At 35.1% G+C, this 17,948-nt stretch overlaps 3 protein-coding genes across 21 annotated transcripts; 2 read left to right on the top strand and 1 right to left on the bottom strand.

Annotated features, from left to right (window-relative positions):
• Window positions 1-380: 380 nt before the first annotated feature.
• Window positions 381-5,226, bottom strand: LOC113732785 (uncharacterized). Of its 19 annotated transcripts, none has more exons than XM_072080800.1 (6): window positions 5,013-5,226; window positions 4,858-4,905; window positions 4,400-4,443; window positions 4,112-4,155; window positions 3,855-3,900; window positions 381-764 (listed from the first exon to the last, which is right to left on the bottom strand). In XM_072080800.1, exons 1-6 carry the CDS (start codon window positions 5,077-5,079, stop codon window positions 648-650), a joined length of 366 nt encoding a protein of 121 aa, XP_071936901.1. In that variant the 5' UTR covers window positions 5,080-5,226; the 3' UTR covers window positions 381-647. The 19 variants fall into 19 exon arrangements, 7 of the variants coding, with proteins under 7 accessions (XP_071936901.1, XP_071936900.1, XP_071936902.1 ...); XM_072080799.1 differs by having other exon boundaries at window positions 4,394-4,443; window positions 5,013-5,223; XM_072080801.1 differs by lacking the exon at window positions 381-764 and adding an exon at window positions 1,269-1,499 and having other exon boundaries at window positions 5,013-5,216.
• Window positions 5,227-6,581: 1,355 nt separating this feature from the next.
• LOC113732784 (kinesin-like protein KIN-1) lies at window positions 6,582-12,206 on the top strand. Its single transcript, XM_027258750.2, has 16 exons — window positions 6,582-6,700; window positions 6,820-6,958; window positions 7,114-7,213; window positions 7,749-7,792; window positions 9,226-9,255; window positions 9,345-9,467; window positions 9,567-9,592; window positions 9,699-9,780; window positions 10,239-10,280; window positions 10,357-10,390; window positions 10,526-10,601; window positions 10,670-10,889; window positions 10,967-11,058; window positions 11,231-11,345; window positions 11,447-11,626; window positions 11,911-12,206. The coding sequence occupies exons 2-16, from the start codon at window positions 6,845-6,847 to the stop codon at window positions 12,061-12,063; spliced, it is 1,431 nt and encodes a 476-aa protein (XP_027114551.1). The 5' UTR covers window positions 6,582-6,700; window positions 6,820-6,844; the 3' UTR covers window positions 12,064-12,206.
• A 2,516-nt stretch (window positions 12,207-14,722) lies between these two features.
• Window positions 14,723-17,889, top strand: LOC113732782 (GDSL esterase/lipase At1g54790). The gene is made up of 5 exons (XM_027258748.2): window positions 14,723-15,071; window positions 15,175-15,375; window positions 15,504-15,670; window positions 15,992-16,262; window positions 17,526-17,889. The coding sequence occupies exons 1-5, from the start codon at window positions 14,837-14,839 to the stop codon at window positions 17,792-17,794; spliced, it is 1,143 nt and encodes a 380-aa protein (XP_027114549.1). The 5' UTR covers window positions 14,723-14,836; the 3' UTR covers window positions 17,795-17,889.
• Window positions 17,890-17,948: the final 59 nt, after the last annotated feature.

Raw genomic sequence — 17,948 nt, 5'->3', positions numbered from 1 at the left:
CTGCTTTGTATCATACTAGGAGGATAACACCGCACGATGCGCGGTGTAATTTTCACGGTTGCCCAAAAATGCCCAGTGATTCAAATTCTTATATTAAGTATGAAAAGTTACACAAATATGCACCAAAAGCTTTGCCGTTCTGTTTTTGTAGTCTTATTTAGTAGTGAATATGAATATTTGTTAAGAAAATGCAAGACAATATCATGATTAGACTACTAAGATCACTAAGATGCTCCTTGCTTCTGCATAGAATGAAAATAGAATTAAAAAAAATAGATACACGTAATCAAGGAGAAGCTAATAATGTTGTTCATAAACTTTAATTTGATTGAGCTAGATCATCACGCACAAGTGTTAAAACATTAAAAGAAATCATCATAAAACCAAGAGAAAATGGAATTTTTATAGCCACTAATTGTTAGGGTGCATAATGAACAACTTACTAAAAGTATTAGAAAGGAAGACAAAAACAAAGATATCGAGCTAAGAACTCCATACGCTTTCAAGGCTCCAATATCTAGGCTCTTAATCAATCAAAATTGAAAGAAAAAATTAACTGGGTCCTCTTCATATACATATATATATTATATATACAATTTTTTTAGAATCGCAAGCAAAATACTGGCATCCATTGACTATAATCCGATTCAACTTTTTGTTAAGAAATAATTTAGAATCCAAATACTTACTCTAATAGCCGGAAAAGCCATACCGCAATCATGATGAGATCTAATATCAAGCAAAACAAATAAAGCCAACTCCACCTACAAAGTTTATTAACAATCTTAGTAAAGGTGTTCCTTTTGTTTAATAGATTGTTTCAAGAAAGATTGACAAAAAAAATTGGGTAAAATAGTTAGAGATTAATTCGCATACAAGAGTTTTCAATTGGGGAATGCAAGAGTTTTCAATTATGCCAAGTAAATTTTCAAATTTGTTCAACTATATCCGCTTATGTATTACAATTCAATGAAAGAAACAATAATCCAAAAAATCACATAATAAGTATAAATAGCCGAGATTGGCTTTATATATGTTTGTCCAACTCAACATTCATGGAGAAGTAACTTGTGCAATAGTATATTATATCAATCCAAATAAAGTACTGTAGCAGCTGCACTTGGCGGTGGGGGGAACAAAGTTTGTAGTCTCGATTGGTTGGTACTTGGTAGTACTTTCTGGACTATACTCATCCATCGAAATTTTAAAGACCGGATGTCTCCTATAACGGTTAGTTTTGGTCAAGTCACATAGGAGAAGGAAAAAAATGCTCCGGAACATTTTCCTGTTTTTTGGGTACAAATAGATTAAATAAAACACCAAGTACAAGCCAAACAAGTATTACGAGGAAAAAAATTTCCCCTCAAATCTTCATCTAAAGCAAAAGGTAGTTCATGAGGATAGGAATCCAAAATTACAAAATGCCATTCCATCTTGCCTCCCAGTCTAGCTAGCCATCTACACATCTATTCACTTCTTATTGCAACCGCAATAGGACTCTGTAATCAACAATTATATTGCAAACAATGATTATTATGATTACTGAGAGTATTTGATTTCATTAGAGATATGATGTCAAGGCAGTCAACTTCAATATCTAGGAATTGAATATTTAACTCCAAAGCAAGCATAATTCCGTCTCTAAAACCCCATAGTTCAGCCAAAATATTGATAGCAATTCCCAAGTTTGCACTGTTTCTACTATAGCCTTCCATCCAACAACCAGAGGAGTCTCTACTGAGTTCTTTTGCTCCTGCCAATCCTGGATTTCTTAAGGCTATAGCATTTCGAAGAAGTTTAGTTTTGTGCATGTTTCTAGCCTACGAATAGAGGATTCCAACAAAAACAACAAAGATACATAGTGTCGATAATTATGGCAACCAAAACCCAAAAGGAAGAAGGAAAAAATAAATAAATAAGCACAGTCCATATTGATAAAATCGTATTGGATGTGTGAATCAAGAGCTGAACCTAGCAGGACAACCTATATTAGACTGCATTTGTGGGTTAAATATAGTGCAAAAATATCATCCATTACCTAACACGAAACAAAAATGAATAGTTTCAAATATGGGCGCTTACACTTTCTGATTTGCTGTCCAAATCAAATTATTGCTCATAAATACCACAAAAAAAAAATTAAAAGACCAATCATGTTTGGCTATAAAATTTATCTAACAATGACGAAATCTGAAATGTTTCATATCTCAAGCTAACCTATTTTTGTTATTAATCCAAGCAGTGCCGAAGAATTGAAGTTATTGGTAATTGGAAAGGCTATAAACAAATCATACATAAGAAGTAATTTCCAAGGATTCGTGGCAAAGTTCATTACTTGGATCTTGCCCAATGAGAATCAAGAGCACCATAATAATTCTTGCAAACTGCAACAACACAATTGAAATGCAGTAGCTACAAAACTGATAGAAGATGCGGCAAATATGGCATATATGCCTCAGCCTAAAAACAAAAGTGGAAGAAATAATAATTGTATTCTAAGATTCTGCAAAGAAGTCTATACCAATTTCTCTCAAAGTAGAGGGGTCTTCTTCTACTGGAACATCTAGATGCCATATTTGGCATGGATTATGCATCCTATTGTAATTTACAAGAGAGTTTAGCAAATCTACTTCAAAAGTAACATTTCCTTCCATTAAGTTCTTTCTCGTAGAAAAACTTAAAGGTAGATTGAAAATCTGTTTAACATTCACTCATTGAATCTTTCAATTGGCAATTCGAACTTTAATTGTTGTCCGTTAACCTGTTTAGGGTTCTTTCTCAGTTGGATCCAATTTCACAAAGTACAACAAACTGGCTATAAAAATCAGACTTTCCAAACTTAATCATACTAAAATGTAACAGGGAACATCATGTTTAGCAAATACAGATTTAAAACACCCAAAACTGAATTACCTAGTAATTATTTCCATGTTAAAATTTTTAGAAGTGGTAAGAGGCAACTTAGGGTCATGAATTAAAAGCATAGAGCATTGAAAGCAGAGCACTTTCCAAACAAAATACGGCCATCATTTCTTTTATGATTCAAGGCAAGAAAATGTTATATAGAGGATGAAGTCTAGTTAAGCAAGCAACACATTAGCAAACCTCTTGGATGGAAATAGATTGTAACAAAAATCTTAACTCCAAAAATAAAGTAATAACCGATTCATTGAGTACTCAATTTGCTGGTCACTTGCATACCTCCATTGCTTAACTAATTACCAGTGGGTGAGAAAGTCCGGACCTTCATTTGAGATCAAACTCTTTTTTCAGTACACTTTTGCTGAGGCATATATGAACCACTAAACTAATTTTGTTCATACATTCTAATTGCATATGCATTTTTTCAAGGCGAAATCCTACTTTTGTCCCTGTTTAGTAAAAACTCAATCAAAAAGTGCAATTTTTAAGCATTTGGAAAATAAGAGCATATGTGTCATATTTAAAGATTCTTCAATTAATTCAATTTGACAACCCCAACAATATTTAAAATAAAATGAAAATGTTAATTTCTAAAGTTTTCCAAGCACATGAGTTTCAATTGAACTTCAAAACACACAGCAAGTACAAGAAATAAGAAGACCACGTTTTCTTTTCTTCTATTTCACAAATTCAAAAATGGAGATTTATACAAACGCTACCTGTTTGTTTTGGTATTTTGCAAATATAAGATCTAGTATGCTGTGCTACTTGAAGTGAATGATTAGGAAATAAGTCGAGGGGAAATTTTGAAAAAATCATAAAAAACTTTTCAGCAAGGAAAACAGATATTAAGACATTAAAATCCATTATATTTGCATGAGTTCTTTTAACCTTGAAGATAAAAACATGAAATCAAACAAAAAGGTAATAACCTTTTTTGCCACGTTTACTGAGTTCTTTGACCTTGAAGATGAAAACCTGAAATCAAATATAAAGGTAGGAACTACTTTTTGCTACTTATATATAGAGAAAAAAAATTAGAAACCATAATTGCAAATTAAAAAAGTGGACAAAACAAATCCTCCAAATATAAACAGCAACAACACTTATAACAATAATAAAAAACTTAAAATAGAGCTCAGGAAAAAAAAATAAAAGTAAGCACGGATGCAAAAATTAGAAAACTCACCATGAGGAACGAGAATGCGGGAGAGAAGAAGCACTAAAAATTTTCTAAAAAGAAAAAGGCACATATCAATAACAAGTGAGAAAAAAACAGCTAGTAGAATAACCATATAGATGTTCGCACAAGAAGAGAATAATCACACAACAATAAAGATAATAGTGTATAGGAAAAAAAGCAATAATAAAAAATGTATTTGTTAGAATTTAAAGATGGAAGGAGAAAATAGCCGACTCTCCAAGATAGAAACAAATGATCACGAATTAATCTGTAGGAAAAAAAGCTCACCTCTACCTTTTTCTCATAAAATATGAGACGAACAACTGTTGCCTTCCAATCTGCCCAAGAAAAAAAAGAAAGAAAAACAATGATTGAGTAACCTAAAGTAATCATAATTTTTTCTCTCTTGTATTAAAAAGATAACTCCATGAAACGAAACAGGAAACATCGAACAGTAGAAAGTTGTGAAAAAAAGAATGCAAGATTTGAATCCCCCAAGACTGGAGCAAAAGCTAGCGAATTTCTAATATCTGGGCATCCCTAATTTTGATACAGACCATCCATATTAACATTGGGGGTGTAAAGAAGATATCTTTGGGACGAATATTACAGCAGATGGGTTCGAGGAATCATGTGCGGAAAAAACGAAAAGGGGAAAAAAGATTTTTAATATGGCTAAGTAATATGAAGAAAAAATTATGACTAAGTAGCCTAAAGTAAAATAAATGTTTGCTTCCCATTCATTGTTACACCTTGATCAACGGAGAGTAATGGAGCTGGAGAGCCACGGAGAGGCAGATCTGAACAACAGCGAATCAAGGAATGAAAAGAAGTAAAAATGAGAGAAGAAAAGGAGAAAGAAACCAAGAAGAAGGATTAGATAGGGAGGCCCATTCATTGTTATCACCTTGATCAATGGAGAGTAATGGAGCTGGAGAGCCACGAAGAGGAAGATCTGGACAACAGCGAATCATGGAAAGAAAAGAAGTGAAAATAAGAGAGAAGAAAAAAAGAAAGAAATCGAGGAGGAGGATTAGATAGGGAGGCGCAGAAGAGACTCTCGGCAGCAGCTTCAGAAACCCTATCTATTGAATGATGAGGTGAAATCTCGATTTTGTCCTCAATTCAATTCATCAGCTCAATCAACGGAGGACTACCATCAATCGGCCAATCACAGCGTGCCACGTCAGCAATTGTGTTCAATTGGAGGGATTGGCATTCACACATTTACTATATATGTTAATGAGGATAGGAAGGTGGATTTCTTGAGCTTTATAGATGGATTCGCTGCAAGTAGAAGAGAAAGATATATAAACAAAGTCACGTTTAATAGTTAATCGTTTTGTACTACTTTAATAAGTCACAAGAAAAACTATCATTCTACCTAGTTTCGTTAATAAGTTTTATGGTAAACTTAACCAAACCATGCCTGCAAAAATTGATCTTTCATCCAACAAATGAGTTGAGATCCCTTCATTCATATATTCCGCTTTCTGGCAGTTCAATTTGAAGCAAAGGAAACCACTAATCCTTTATTTGTCAAAACAAAGAAAGAAAAAAAAACTTTTAGGGTCCAAAAAGGTAAATATAGGCTTTAGTTGGGCAATTCACGTAATTCTCTTCAACTCGGCAATAGCATATTTTGCCCACAAGTGTGCACTATGCTAACTATAAATAGGCTAATTTCTTAGAATATATCTGAAAAAAAAATGTCCGCCAAATGTACCTCTCTGATAGACCCGTAGTACAAAACTATACCTATCGTGCCTAGTCAGCACAGCAGCAAATTTTTTTTTTTTTAAAAGTTGCGGGCTATCGTGCTAACTGTGCACGGACAGCTTGCTACTGTGCACAATCAGCACCGTAGCAGGTGCCCTTTTGAAAAGTAAATTTTGGGCGAAAGGATATCCTTCCTCCAACAGATGCGGATGAATTAGCTGCCCTTATTCTTTTAACATTTGAAAAGCTAACCCCTGAAGTTACTTTAGTCGGCATAAAAATACCATACTAAATGGGTCTCCTTAGCCTTTTGTTAGCTTCGGTGGCCTGAAGTCTTCTACGGGGCATCTCTTCTTTATAAATAAGGAAGTCGATTCAGAACACGCAAGAAAAGGGTTGATAGAACCATGTAAATGGTGCTCATTAACTCACTAGCGTCCCAATCAAATCATTCCAAAGTACTTCCCCCCATGCGCCCCATTTCAAAACAAGCTCTTGGTGAAAAAGACTGGCGTAGAAGGCTGCCTTGAAAAAAGAGTGCATGGTAGCAGGCTGCCTTTTAAAAGAAAAAAATTCGACTGCAGGCTACCGTGCACAGTCAGCACGGTAGCCTACAACTTAAAAAAAAAAATTTTCTGCCGTGCTGATTTGGTATGTCAGCTATAGTTTGGTACCAAAGGTGAGGTACATTTAACGGAATTTTTTTTTCAGGTATATTTTAAGAAATTAGCCCTATAAATAGGTCCGAATACTTGTTTTTCCGTTAAGACGTCGCTGATCATCATTTTCGACTCCAAAGTTTTCTCTCTCCAGATTTTGGCGGGAAAATCTTCAAAAAAATCCTCGAATTCTCATTCAGTCTTCTTCTCCAATCAGGTATAGTTCCCTGTGCTTATGCATTTTTGGTCTGTGAACTGTGAATGTGTAGTTCAAAACCGAACTTTGATCAATAATCAATTGTATATTTTTAGTTGAATTTTGTGGTCGATTTTCAGGTTCTCATCAATTCAAACACAGAAAATGTCAAAAATCAAAGTTTGCGCGCTATTCAGACCTCTTAATCAGAAAGAAAGAGCCGATCACGGCGATTCCATCTGCATACACCGCGTAGACTCTGAATCCTTCATATTCAAGGTTCTAATTTTCAATTTCGACAATAATGTTAGTATATGTTCGTAAGTTATATGCTTTTCTACTAAAATTGTATCCTGTTGAGTTGTTGAAGCATAATTTCAAGTGATAAATTTGTGAAATAAGAAAATTTTGTGAATTTTGTCGGTGTATGGTAGGATGAGAAGGAGGACTTCAATTTTAGCTTCGATAGAGTTTTCTATCCAGGATCTCCGCAATCTGAAGTGTATGATTTTATTGCTCTGCCTCTTGTGCAAGGTATCAAATTTCTATTGATTCTCTGGTTTCAGCTTTCTACAATGAGATTATTGAATGTTGTTAGCGCTTGTATATTTTTTAATGTTTGGTAGATGTTGTGAGAAATGTTTGCTTTAAACAAAAGATGAGACAAACTGTAGATTAGAATTGCTAAGTTGATTAGAAGTGAAAAAAAAAAAAGAATGGAAATATCAAAGTTGATCTGGTCCTTTATACTGGAAGATTGGTAAGATTACGACTCAAAAACTCTATATCTTGGTTACATCCAAAGATTGAAGACGTTAGCGGTTGATGCTAGTAGATTCAAAATCTCGTTTTGTGTTTGTAAACCAGGAACGAATTCATCTCTTGTTGTCTATGGTCAGTAAACCTTAAGCTTAAGCTGATCCTTTTTTTTTTTTTTTTTTTTTATGAAACAGGCAGTATTAGTGGAACAATTGGATTTGCTTTCACTTCCTACAATTGTCTTTTAACAAGAAGTTTAACCTGTAATTCTTATTCACATCTTTTTATTTTTTATTTTTTGTTTCAACAGCTGCTGTTGATGGAATTAATGGGGCAATTATCACCTATGGACAGGTAGTCATGATTCAACATTTCCCATTGTTGTCTTTTCACGTCTGCAGTGCCTTCGTAGTAATATATTGAGTATTCTACAAGCAGATTTAACAAACTTCTTGATTGCAGAACCTGCATTTCAGAATAAATAATTGCAGAATTAATAAACATGAGATGTCCACTTTGTAGCTTTTCTTAATTGTTGCTTTAACCATCATAACTACAGCATACTTATGATCATGAGGAAAAATTAAGATAAATCAAGAATTGTATGAAAGAAGGCATAAAGTTCCAGATGTTTGAGATTGTAGCTGCTTGTGTCTTGTTTTGTTCTTAAATTTTACATAGAATGAGGCACTTGATTAAAATAAGTGAGGTTACGTTCCCAAATGCCAGAGATAATAGTATGCAGCTGCCACGGCAGATAATGTTGATCAATATTTATTTTCTTGATTTGCTGGTATCGTGTTTTTCATGATGAAAACTCTATTTAGTTATTGAGCGTTCTGATATTGGTGAATACGTGACATTATTCCTCAATTTCTATCAAGAGTTCAGCTAACGAAATTCTACATATGCTGCATTATGGTAGTTCTCAAAATCCTGCAGAAGCTTAACTGCTGAAGTCAAAAGTAGTGATCTGACAATACATTTATTTGAGTTTCTGATCAGCAAAAAGAAGCTTTTGTCTCACCATATTCTCATGAAACCAACTAATTTCTTTTCCAAATGTAGATAATTTCTTCCCCATCTTAACTTTCATCATAGTTAAAGTTGTGGAATGTATATGCTAGAAATTTGACTTCAAGAGTCATGCTGGTGATTTAAGTATCAAAAAGTCCTTTGTTCACATGTTCTAGAGTTATGAAGTGTATATGGTCATTTTACTACAGAAGAATAAGTTGTACATGTGCCAAATAATATTTTCTTTCTTCTTTTTTTTTTCAATTGGTTGGTGTATGTTGGGGTTGGGGGGAGGGAAATGGCTAGCAGACCCTACTTTGAGTTTGAATGAAAATTTTTGTTGATGTGTCTAATTATTTCTAATTAATATTGTAGGACATCTTCTTGTTTTTCAAATTATATCAAGCTCCAATTAAGGTCCAAGAAGAACATTGATTTGTTCTATTCATCACGTAGCTAATTTACTCATTTTTTGTAGACAATGATTTGGCTAGATAATGAGGAACTGTTGATGTAGCATGAAATTCAATTCGAGTAAAAATATCAGATCAGGGCGAGAGTTTGACCACTATACAGTTTGCTGGAGACATTTGCGAGTTAAAGCCAAATTATATGGCATGCTTCCATTAACATCATCAACTTTAGAGATCAGGATTGAAACTTGCATTTTTTGCATCATGAAGTTTCCTTCAGAGACTTATTAATAGATTTCTCGGGTTACTTGAAAACCATTTGAATTTAATGAAGCTGTTGTATATTATTGGCAACAGACTGGAGCAGGGAAGACATATACCATGGAGGTAAGAGGACGATGCTACACAGTCTAGTGAAGCTGCAGTAGATAGACGCATGTTAAACTAGGAGTTTCATTGAATTCTCTCAACTTTAGGGGCCTAGCATCATGGATGGAGATGAGAAGAACAAAGGACTGTTGCCAAAAGTGGTGAATGGCCTTTTTGAGGCTATCGCACTTTCAGATGAGACGGCCAGCTCCATGATCAAGTTATCCATGGTGTGTAGAAAGTTTAATTAATTGCGTACTTGAGATTTGCAATTTCATTTTTTATTTTATTCATGCTATATGACTTACCTGTTGATTTGATGCTTACAGGTTGAGATTTACATGGAGAAAGTAAGGTCCGTTCTCAATGGGACATACTTCTTGGACTTCCAGTTTGCAGTACCTAACCTGTACACTAGAGATAATAATGTTCTTAATAATAAGCATTCTCCCTTCTTTTAGGGACCTGTTTGAATTAGTCAATGACAACATACAGATTAAGGAGAATAGGCAGCAGGGGATATTTCTTTATGGAGCTACAGAGGTAAGATATGCTACCTTCTCCATCCTTATTGTTCATCCTAATCTGATTATGGTGCACCTTTGCCAGTAATTAGAATAGTCTATATGAGCCTGAGGAAGACAGGTTCATAGAAGTCTCTACCACAATTTGGTTTTATTTGGTCTTTGTATCCTGTGTTTAAGTGCACCTATTTTAAGTATTAGAGGAACAAGAACTGGTGCTTTTCTACTGCCAGCCCTAAATCCTTCGCAGGGTAGTGCAAGCTTGGTATTTGCTCGTGTTGACTAGAGCTCCTTCATTGGAAATTTTTAACATAGACCTTTAGTGGTTTTTTTAGCTTAATCTTTTGCATCCAAAGAGACTAGGTGTTCATCTGTTACTTCACTCATATGCTTTGTCATGTTGGCTGCTTGTTTTTGTAAATTTTTGCTCATTTATATCTTGTTAGATCTCAGGAGTGTATGTTTTCTCTTTTACAGATTAATGTTACCAATTGTACAGAGGCACTGCAAAGTCTATGTGTACGATATCTATTCTTGTCCTTTTCCATGTGTTAAAGTACTAGAACAGATGTTTTTATAGCTGATTGAATTGCAGAATGGGATAGCTAACAGAGCGGTTGGAGAAACCCGTATCCTCGTATCTTTTTATTATTGTTTCTGGCTTTCCAATAATTCCCTTTCCTTTGTCTTGTTCCTTTCTAAGTATTATAGAGGTCTTAGATTCTTTTTTATGCATATCACTTTGTATGGTTTAACAAGTCCAGAAATGAATATGGCTAGCAGCAGAAGTCATTGCATTTACACGTTCACTGTCCAGCAAGAAATCACAAAGACTAGAAGGTATACTTCACTATGCATTGTGAAGACTTGTATGAAATGAAACTTGAAGATGTTGAATCTGTCAACAGGATGAAATCTGGAAAGTTGATACTTGTGGACTTGGCTGGATCTGAGAAAGTTGAAAAAACTGGAGCTGAAGGTAGAGTTCTTGAAGAAGCCAAGTCCATCAACAAATCCCTTTCAGCTCTGGGGAATGTAATAAATGCTCTGACTGGTGGTTCCCCTGGAAAAGCAAATCATGTTCCCTATCGAGATTCTAAACTTACCAGGATCCTACAGGATGTTTTTGTTAGTTTCCTTTCCTGAATTCCAATTGTTTGTTGTGCTTCCACTCCTCCTAGGGCTAATAAGCTTCCATTTTACAGGGAGGTAAATCCCAAACAGCTTTGCTTTGCTGCTGCTCACCAAGTCCTTCAAATGCTCCTGAAAGCCTGTCCACTCTTCGATTTGGTGCGAGGCATGTCATTCTACCTGTCTTGAAAGTTTTATACAGTTTCTCATTATAGATAACTGAAAGTTACACAGATATTCTTTGGTGTCCTTTTGTTTTCACGCAATTCTTTGGATCCTGGTGTTCTATATGTTGGACGAAGGGAAACTATTGAAAGATATTTCTGTTTAATTGGCAGAGCAAAGCACATAAAGGCATCAATACGTGTGAATTCCCCAGAAGACATAATTGCCAAAAAGCATGAAACCATGTCTCTAAATAAAGATGAGCTACGTGAGAGGACACTCAACAAGGTCTTATCTGAATTGTGTTCACCAAAGTAAATCTGACTTCTGTATTTCAATTTTATCTTATATGCTTTTCATGCCTAAGGAACTTTCTATAATTTATGCAGTTGAAGGAGAATTTCAAAGCTGAAGATGTGGATTTGCTAGAGCAGCTGTTTATACTGGATGATTTTTTCTTTGATCCAGGTTCTGTTGAAGAGGTGGAAGCTGCTTACGAAGACATTACTTTGAGAACAATTTCACTGTTGCAAAAAGCTGTTGAAGATCTGAATTCCAAGGTTGAAGAGGTAAGAGGGAAATAGAAAATGCTTTCTTGCTTTCTTTAGGCAGAACACGAGAAGCTAATCCATCCAGCATATTATGTTTGATTTAATTTGAAAGTTTAATTACAAAAAGAAGCGAGTTACCATAGCGAAATCGGTCTTCATAGATGTGGTCTCTTATTATGACTGAGTTGTGACATGGTAGGATGCATTGCACGTAATTTAAATTGTTTGGGTTATGGTTGAAAAATATACAATGGTCATAGGTGATGGTTTTAAACTTACTTTTGCGGTTCAAATTTGTCCAGCTTACAGAACAGAATGCCATTCTAAAGGCCAAATTGAGGGCTACTGAAATGTCTTACCCTCTGCACAAAGAAGCAAAAGGAAGCGCAAGCTTTTTGAGTGGGACTTTCGGCATCAACCTTTGGGTTCCTTCATTCTTCCATGTAACAAATTAAGATAACAGCTGCATGGTTACTGAATACAAGTTTTTGTTCTTCATGCTCTTCTAAGGTTCTTTACATGGATCACTGGTTGCTATGTTACTTTTGTTTAGGAGTTCAACTTCAAACATTCAAAATGAGAAGCACAGTTTAAAAGCTGATTGGCTTGATTAGTGACAATTTCGAATTTTTTATTCATTTTATTCTTTAGCTGCCTTTGAAGTTGTGCTTGATTTTTGGTATCTATTACTGAATTTACGCATGTGTACTTGGAAGAGTTTCTTTGAATCGTGTTGTTAACGTTTCAACCAAAGTCTGCACCCTGCGGCCGGTGACCAATTGACATCTACAGTATGTGGTTGCCTAAGGTGCGCTATGCAGAAATGCCACTTAATATGCGGACTGAAAGGAAATTGACAACCTTGAAGTTTGAAAATTTTAGAACGAAAAAGCGTACAGACAATGGTGAAGAGTAGGCTTAGGTGAAAGGCAGAGATGGTGAGTCCATTAGAATTGCATCACCTTCCTGAGGGAGCGTCTGTTGGGGTATATCTTCATCTTCATGAATTATGGTACTCGCTCTCACCTGGACTTCCTTAAGCTTTGCTCCTCATAAACGCGGATTTTCTTTCAGCACAAGTTGTTACATGAGCATAAAATTTTCTGTCAAACGGTGTTTAGGTAATCTACCTATCTATTCATTTCTGTAAAAAGGAACTGAAAATTGCCGAGGACAAGTTTTTGATATCCTTTGGTGTGAGGTTAAAACTAAATGACCTCAAAATTGACAGGAACGTACGAGAAGATGATCCAGCTTGGCTCCAAAGGGAGGTCTCCCTCCTCCCAAGCATGAAAGAGGGGTCCCTTACTGAGTTGAGAATGATCTCTTAACGTCCTCATTTAGCCAGTAAATTCTGCAAGGCAATGTTAGTCCTCATTCCATAATATGGTAGGTAAGTGACCCTTAGTTTTCGTAAGTTGTCGAGTCTCTCAAGTTGAAATCACGCTGACCCCTATCCCTCGGTATGTTTTGGATTCTTACTTTGTCCATTGAGAAGATTTGTTTCACATTTCGACTTTGCTTTCCTGGTTCACTTTTCTATGGCAATTACCACAAGGACGAAAATTACTAGGACGTGAATTTTGGGCGTTCCTCTTTCTCGATAAATGAAAAGATCTTACACTCGTATAGGCTCTAGTTTTACAGGCTGCATTTGGTAAGGTTCTTTTTTGTCAGTTGCTAATTATTTGGGACCAATTGTGTTTCCCCATGAAGGGATAATTATTCTTGTTACTTGAAGACATGTTTCTTTTTCTTTCTTGTGACTTGAAGATTTTGGAATGATGCATTTTCCTCACCCGTGATATGGAAAAGGAAGAAACAAGAAGTAATGTATGCCCCACACGTGGAAGCTAATACAGAAAAGTATGGCTTGCAGAATTGCTTTTTAAAAAACTGGTCCTGCTTCTTCTTCTTGATATTTAGGAGACTTATTCATAGATCATGGATAATGCAGTTATGTTTCCCCCCCAAAAAAAAAAAAAATTCCGTTGATTCCTTGTCGGCAGAGCTTAAGAACCCAACCTAGGTAAACTGGTAAAGTAATCGGTTCAGCGGATTGGCCGATCCAGACTAAATTACAGGATAGGGCAAAGTTAAAAATATGTTTATAACTTCACAATATATATTTTTTTCCATATATTTTGATGTAAAGTTCTTTGGTTTCTTTAAGATAGCATTCCCTCAATATAAATGTCTTAATGATGATATTTGTTTAACATTTGAATTTTTGAAATTGTTATAATTTGAGAGTCAAAAACACTTATTTCACCATTTAACTTAATGGTATGATACCTAAAAGAGACTTTATAATCCTCTCAATTCTAATGGTACAGAAAATGGTACTATGAGCAATAAAGTTAACAGCCGCTAGAGTACTTAGATTAACACTTCGTGCACTCAAAGCACATATTCTCTCAATAAGATCCATTAACAACAATTCTTTGCAATTTTGCACTACTTTTTGCTTGAAAACAAAAAGCTCTTTCTTTAAATCTTTTTGTGTTTACTCTCTTTAAGTTTGACTCTTGCTTAAGAAATAACAAATAAAAAGATGATTTCCTTCCAACAAGTTTTTGCCCCTTGTTTTCATAACTCTTGTTTGGCAGGTAAGTTTTGACCAAGTTTGTCTGCTATAAATTTTTTAACAACTTTAACTACAGTAATCTCAAAAAACTTCTCAAAATTTTAAATTATATACTTTAAAATATCCAAAAATTTACACATTTCAAAATTTTTTCCTACAACTTTTATAGTAAGTTATAATAAAGTTTTAAATAAATACCCAAAAAATTCACTTGCCAAACGGGCCGTAACGTTCAACCATAGGTGTATTGCCACTTGTAGACTGCAGTAATGTAGATGTCTAATGAATGGAACGACACTGAAATCCAATAAACAATAATACGCTGTTGTACGAGCTAACATTACATGTTGACCACAATCTATGTCTGCAACATGCATGTACAGCAAATGGTAATTGTGCTGAATAAGATATAAGTAACCCCCAATAAGCGCAGCCCATATCTTTAAGACTACAAGGATATACCAGCAATTGATCAATAGGGACCCTTCTATTTTTGGGCTTTCCCATAATTTAAGATAACTTTAGATACACACAAAAGCCTACCAGATATTCCTTTTTTTTATGGGGTATGCCATCCGGTTGAGTGGTTCAATTCACAGCCAAAACACAGAAAAGACCTGGAGCTGTGTCTCAGACTGGACATGGCTTCAAAGGCTTCCACTATCCACATTTTCACCTTATTCTTGATTTGCATTCCCTTTTCCAATTCAATTGACTTCAATTACCCTGCAGTGTTCAACTTTGGTGATTCAAATTCTGACACGGGAGGCCTTGTTGCTGGTGTGGGAGAATCCCTTCTTCCACCAAATGGACAAACTTACTTCAGAAAACCATCTGGCAGGTTCTGCGATGGCCGTTTGATCATAGATTTCTTAAGTAAGATTTCTCCTATAGGGGCTGCATTTTTTGTTTCGTCCACTTCAGCTTCAACCATTTCCCCTGTTTCTCTGCTTTAAGGAAGTCTTTCTCCATTTTGCAGTGGATGCACTGGAACTTCCATATCTAAATCCTTACTTGGATTCCATCGGTGCGCCGAGTTTCAAAAGGGGATGTGATTTCGCGGTTGCTGCTTCTACCATACTTCCAGCAACAGCTAATGCTATTAGCCCATTTTCATTTGGGGTTCAAGTGGACCAGTTCATCAGATTCAAGAGCCGAGTTCTTGACCTTCAGCCTAAAGGTATGTTGAACAGATGCATATCTTCAAAGACAAGTTAAAATGATGTTTTGCATCACAAGCGAGTACAAATACAAGTACTGAAGGACAATTTAGTTGTGTAACGTAAATTTTGATTGACTCGATTGCAGGTAGGAAAGCAGACAAGTATATTCCAGCAGCAGATGTTTTCCAGAAGGGGCTTTACACTTTCGATATAGGCCAGAATGATCTTGCTGGTGCCTTTTATTCGAAGACATACGATCAAATTATTGCTTCAATCCCAACCACTTTAGCAGAATTTGAAGCTGGCATTAAGGTTGGTAAAATGTAGACAACACACTCAAATGTTAGTTAATTTCTTCTGCATCAAGCTTGGCATGCATAATTATGCCATGTACTAATATTATCATAGTTTTAGAACTATAATAAACTTATAGTAACTAAGTTCTCATCCAAATTAGTAACATGATGAAAGTATCTAAAGAGTCTAGCTATTTTGCACAACACAAGTTTTATTCCTTAAAAATGCCAATAGTAATTCTATGTATATCATTCGTAATTGTCGTATAATCATATTGTAAATAATTTGTCGTATCTAAATGTGCCTCCTTCGTGGATTTTTTGTTTGCTTTGGCAGAAATTATATGATGAAGGAGCAAGGAATTTTTGGATTCACAACACGGGTCCTCTTGGTTGCTTAGCTCAAAATATTGCCAAATTTGGAACTGATCCATCCAAGCTTGACGAGCTTGGATGTGTCATCACCCACAATCAAGCTTCCAAACTTCTAAACCTCCAGCTTTATGCACTTTGCAAGAAGTTGCAAGGCCAATATTCAGACGCAAATGTTACACATGTTGATATATTCTCAATTAAATCCAATCTCATTGCCAACTACTCCAAATACGGTCAGTATTTTACACCCTTTATTTGCTTATATTTCCACCTGATATTTTGCTCAACTTTAACTTGAATCCAAAGGTTTTAACTAACTTTTATTTCTTGATACAAAATTAAAAGAACTTCAACTTAAGTATTTTATGTCTGGTACATTATAGATCGTGATTAGATTAGGGAAATTGAATGTGCAAATTCTTTCAGCCAATTTCTTGCATTTCAGCATCCTCAGCCAATTTATTTGGGACATGTGTAGGCGGGCTTGGTAGTTGATAGACGTGTTTCATCGGACGTAGTCCCAATCATTACTTGTCCATCATTCGGATTTAAGTATTCTTAAGCAATCAGCAACCCTTTAAGTACCCCAAAAAAAAAAAAGTTTTCTTGGCTACAGCAATAATAGAAGACAAAGAATGTGTGTAATCAGAGATTGTTCATTACTTGTTGAACTGCAATTATAGGATGCCCATTTGAAGTCAAATTGTTTTTGGATTCTTTATCAGCTTTAACGAGTTCTTGACTCTATCATTTTGACCGTTAAATCAAAAGCATAACCTTCCAGTCAAGTTGGTTCAATTTAAACTTAACAATACTGGCATAATAGTCTAATGAATATTCTTTATGGTCTAGACAACATTGAAAACAGATTTTATCCTGCTTTTTTAGTTCCAAGTTTCAGTGACTCATTAATGGTAGGTTTCAGACTTTTAGGTGGAATGGACTAGTTGGTAGGCACTTGTTACCAGTACTACACTCAAGAAATTCAAACCACTACAATCTGTCTTTGAATTGTGGAATCCCCACATCATTTGTTTGGACAATAAATTCTACTCAATCCGTTCCATTTTACTTGTCATTATCAGCTTTGCACATAGTTTAAGAAATTTATAATTTTTGATCAACTATTATAAAACTCTTTCCATGATTAGCTCTTAACTAAAATTCAAAACGTTGTTAGTTGTTTTTCAATTCTACATTAGTATTTTAGAGCACTTAATATTGAAACATAACTTTACTGCTCTTTTTGGAAATTGAATGAAGCTTAAAATGGGGATATTATTCTTTTTTTTATTTTCCTTTTACGACCACGACAAATAATTTGGGACAAATCAAACTAGAAATCAAGACTAATAAAATGGGGCGAAGGAGTATTAAATAGGAAGTAATCTGTGGATGCTAGTGAATGGGGTCAAGAATTATGAATATGTAGTAATTTCATAACAAAGTTCTGCAGCATAAAGAAATTTGATTGCGTGACTGCATTAAACTTGCAGGATTTGAACAACCTATAATGGTATGCTGTGGAACAGGAGGTCCACCATTGAACTATGACAGTCGGATAACCTGTGGCCAAACCAAGGTTCTGAATGGAACATCAGTGACAGTGAAAGCATGCAATGATAGTACTGAATACGTAAACTGGGATGGAATTCATTACACTGAAGCTGCAAATCATTTTGTGGCCTCCCAAATTCTCACTGGAAAATATTCTGATCCACCCTTTGCGGATCAGATGCCCTTCCTACTTAAACTCAAGTTTTGAGAACCAAAAAAAAAAATGAAGATATGCTTCTCATTTTTTCTGTAATGGAACTAAATTTATTGAAGAATCTGAAATAAAGAAAGTCATTTTCTCAATGGAAGGGAAGTTCGAAGCGAAGAAAAAAAGAAAGAATTTAAGTGTTTTCTTGACTACG

Source organism: Coffea arabica, chromosome 2e (assembly GCF_036785885.1).
Source record: "Coffea arabica cultivar ET-39 chromosome 2e, Coffea Arabica ET-39 HiFi, whole genome shotgun sequence".
In the NCBI taxonomy this organism is placed as follows: Eukaryota; Viridiplantae; Streptophyta; class Magnoliopsida; order Gentianales; family Rubiaceae; genus Coffea; species Coffea arabica.
Note: the sequence above shows the minus strand (reverse complement) of the source record. Positions and strands in the feature narration are given on the sequence as shown.

Coding starts and splice junctions, on each gene's coding strand:
- LOC113732785 (XM_072080799.1), bottom strand. CDS start 5,079: ATGATTCGCTGTTGTCCAGATCTTCCTCTTCGTGGCTCTCCAGCTCCA. Junction 4,906..5,012: donor ATTACTCTCCATTGATCAAG/GTGATAACAATG, acceptor GCTGTTGTTCAG/ATCTGCCTCTCCGTGGCTCT. Junction 4,156..4,393: donor TTTATGAGAAAAAGGTAGAG/GTGAGCTTTTTT, acceptor TTTTCTTTTTAG/AAAATTTTTAGTGCTTCTTC.
- LOC113732784 (XM_027258750.2), top strand. CDS start 6,845: ATGTCAAAAATCAAAGTTTGCGCGCTATTCAGACCTCTTAATCAGAAA. Junction 10,281..10,356: donor AGGCACTGCAAAGTCTATGT/GTACGATATCTA, acceptor ATTGAATTGCAG/AATGGGATAGCTAACAGAGC. Junction 11,346..11,446: donor GTGAGAGGACACTCAACAAG/GTCTTATCTGAA, acceptor TAATTTATGCAG/TTGAAGGAGAATTTCAAAGC.
- LOC113732782 (XM_027258748.2), top strand. CDS start 14,837: ATGGCTTCAAAGGCTTCCACTATCCACATTTTCACCTTATTCTTGATT. Junction 15,072..15,174: donor TTTGATCATAGATTTCTTAA/GTAAGATTTCTC, acceptor TCCATTTTGCAG/TGGATGCACTGGAACTTCCA. Junction 15,671..15,991: donor AATTTGAAGCTGGCATTAAG/GTTGGTAAAATG, acceptor TTGCTTTGGCAG/AAATTATATGATGAAGGAGC.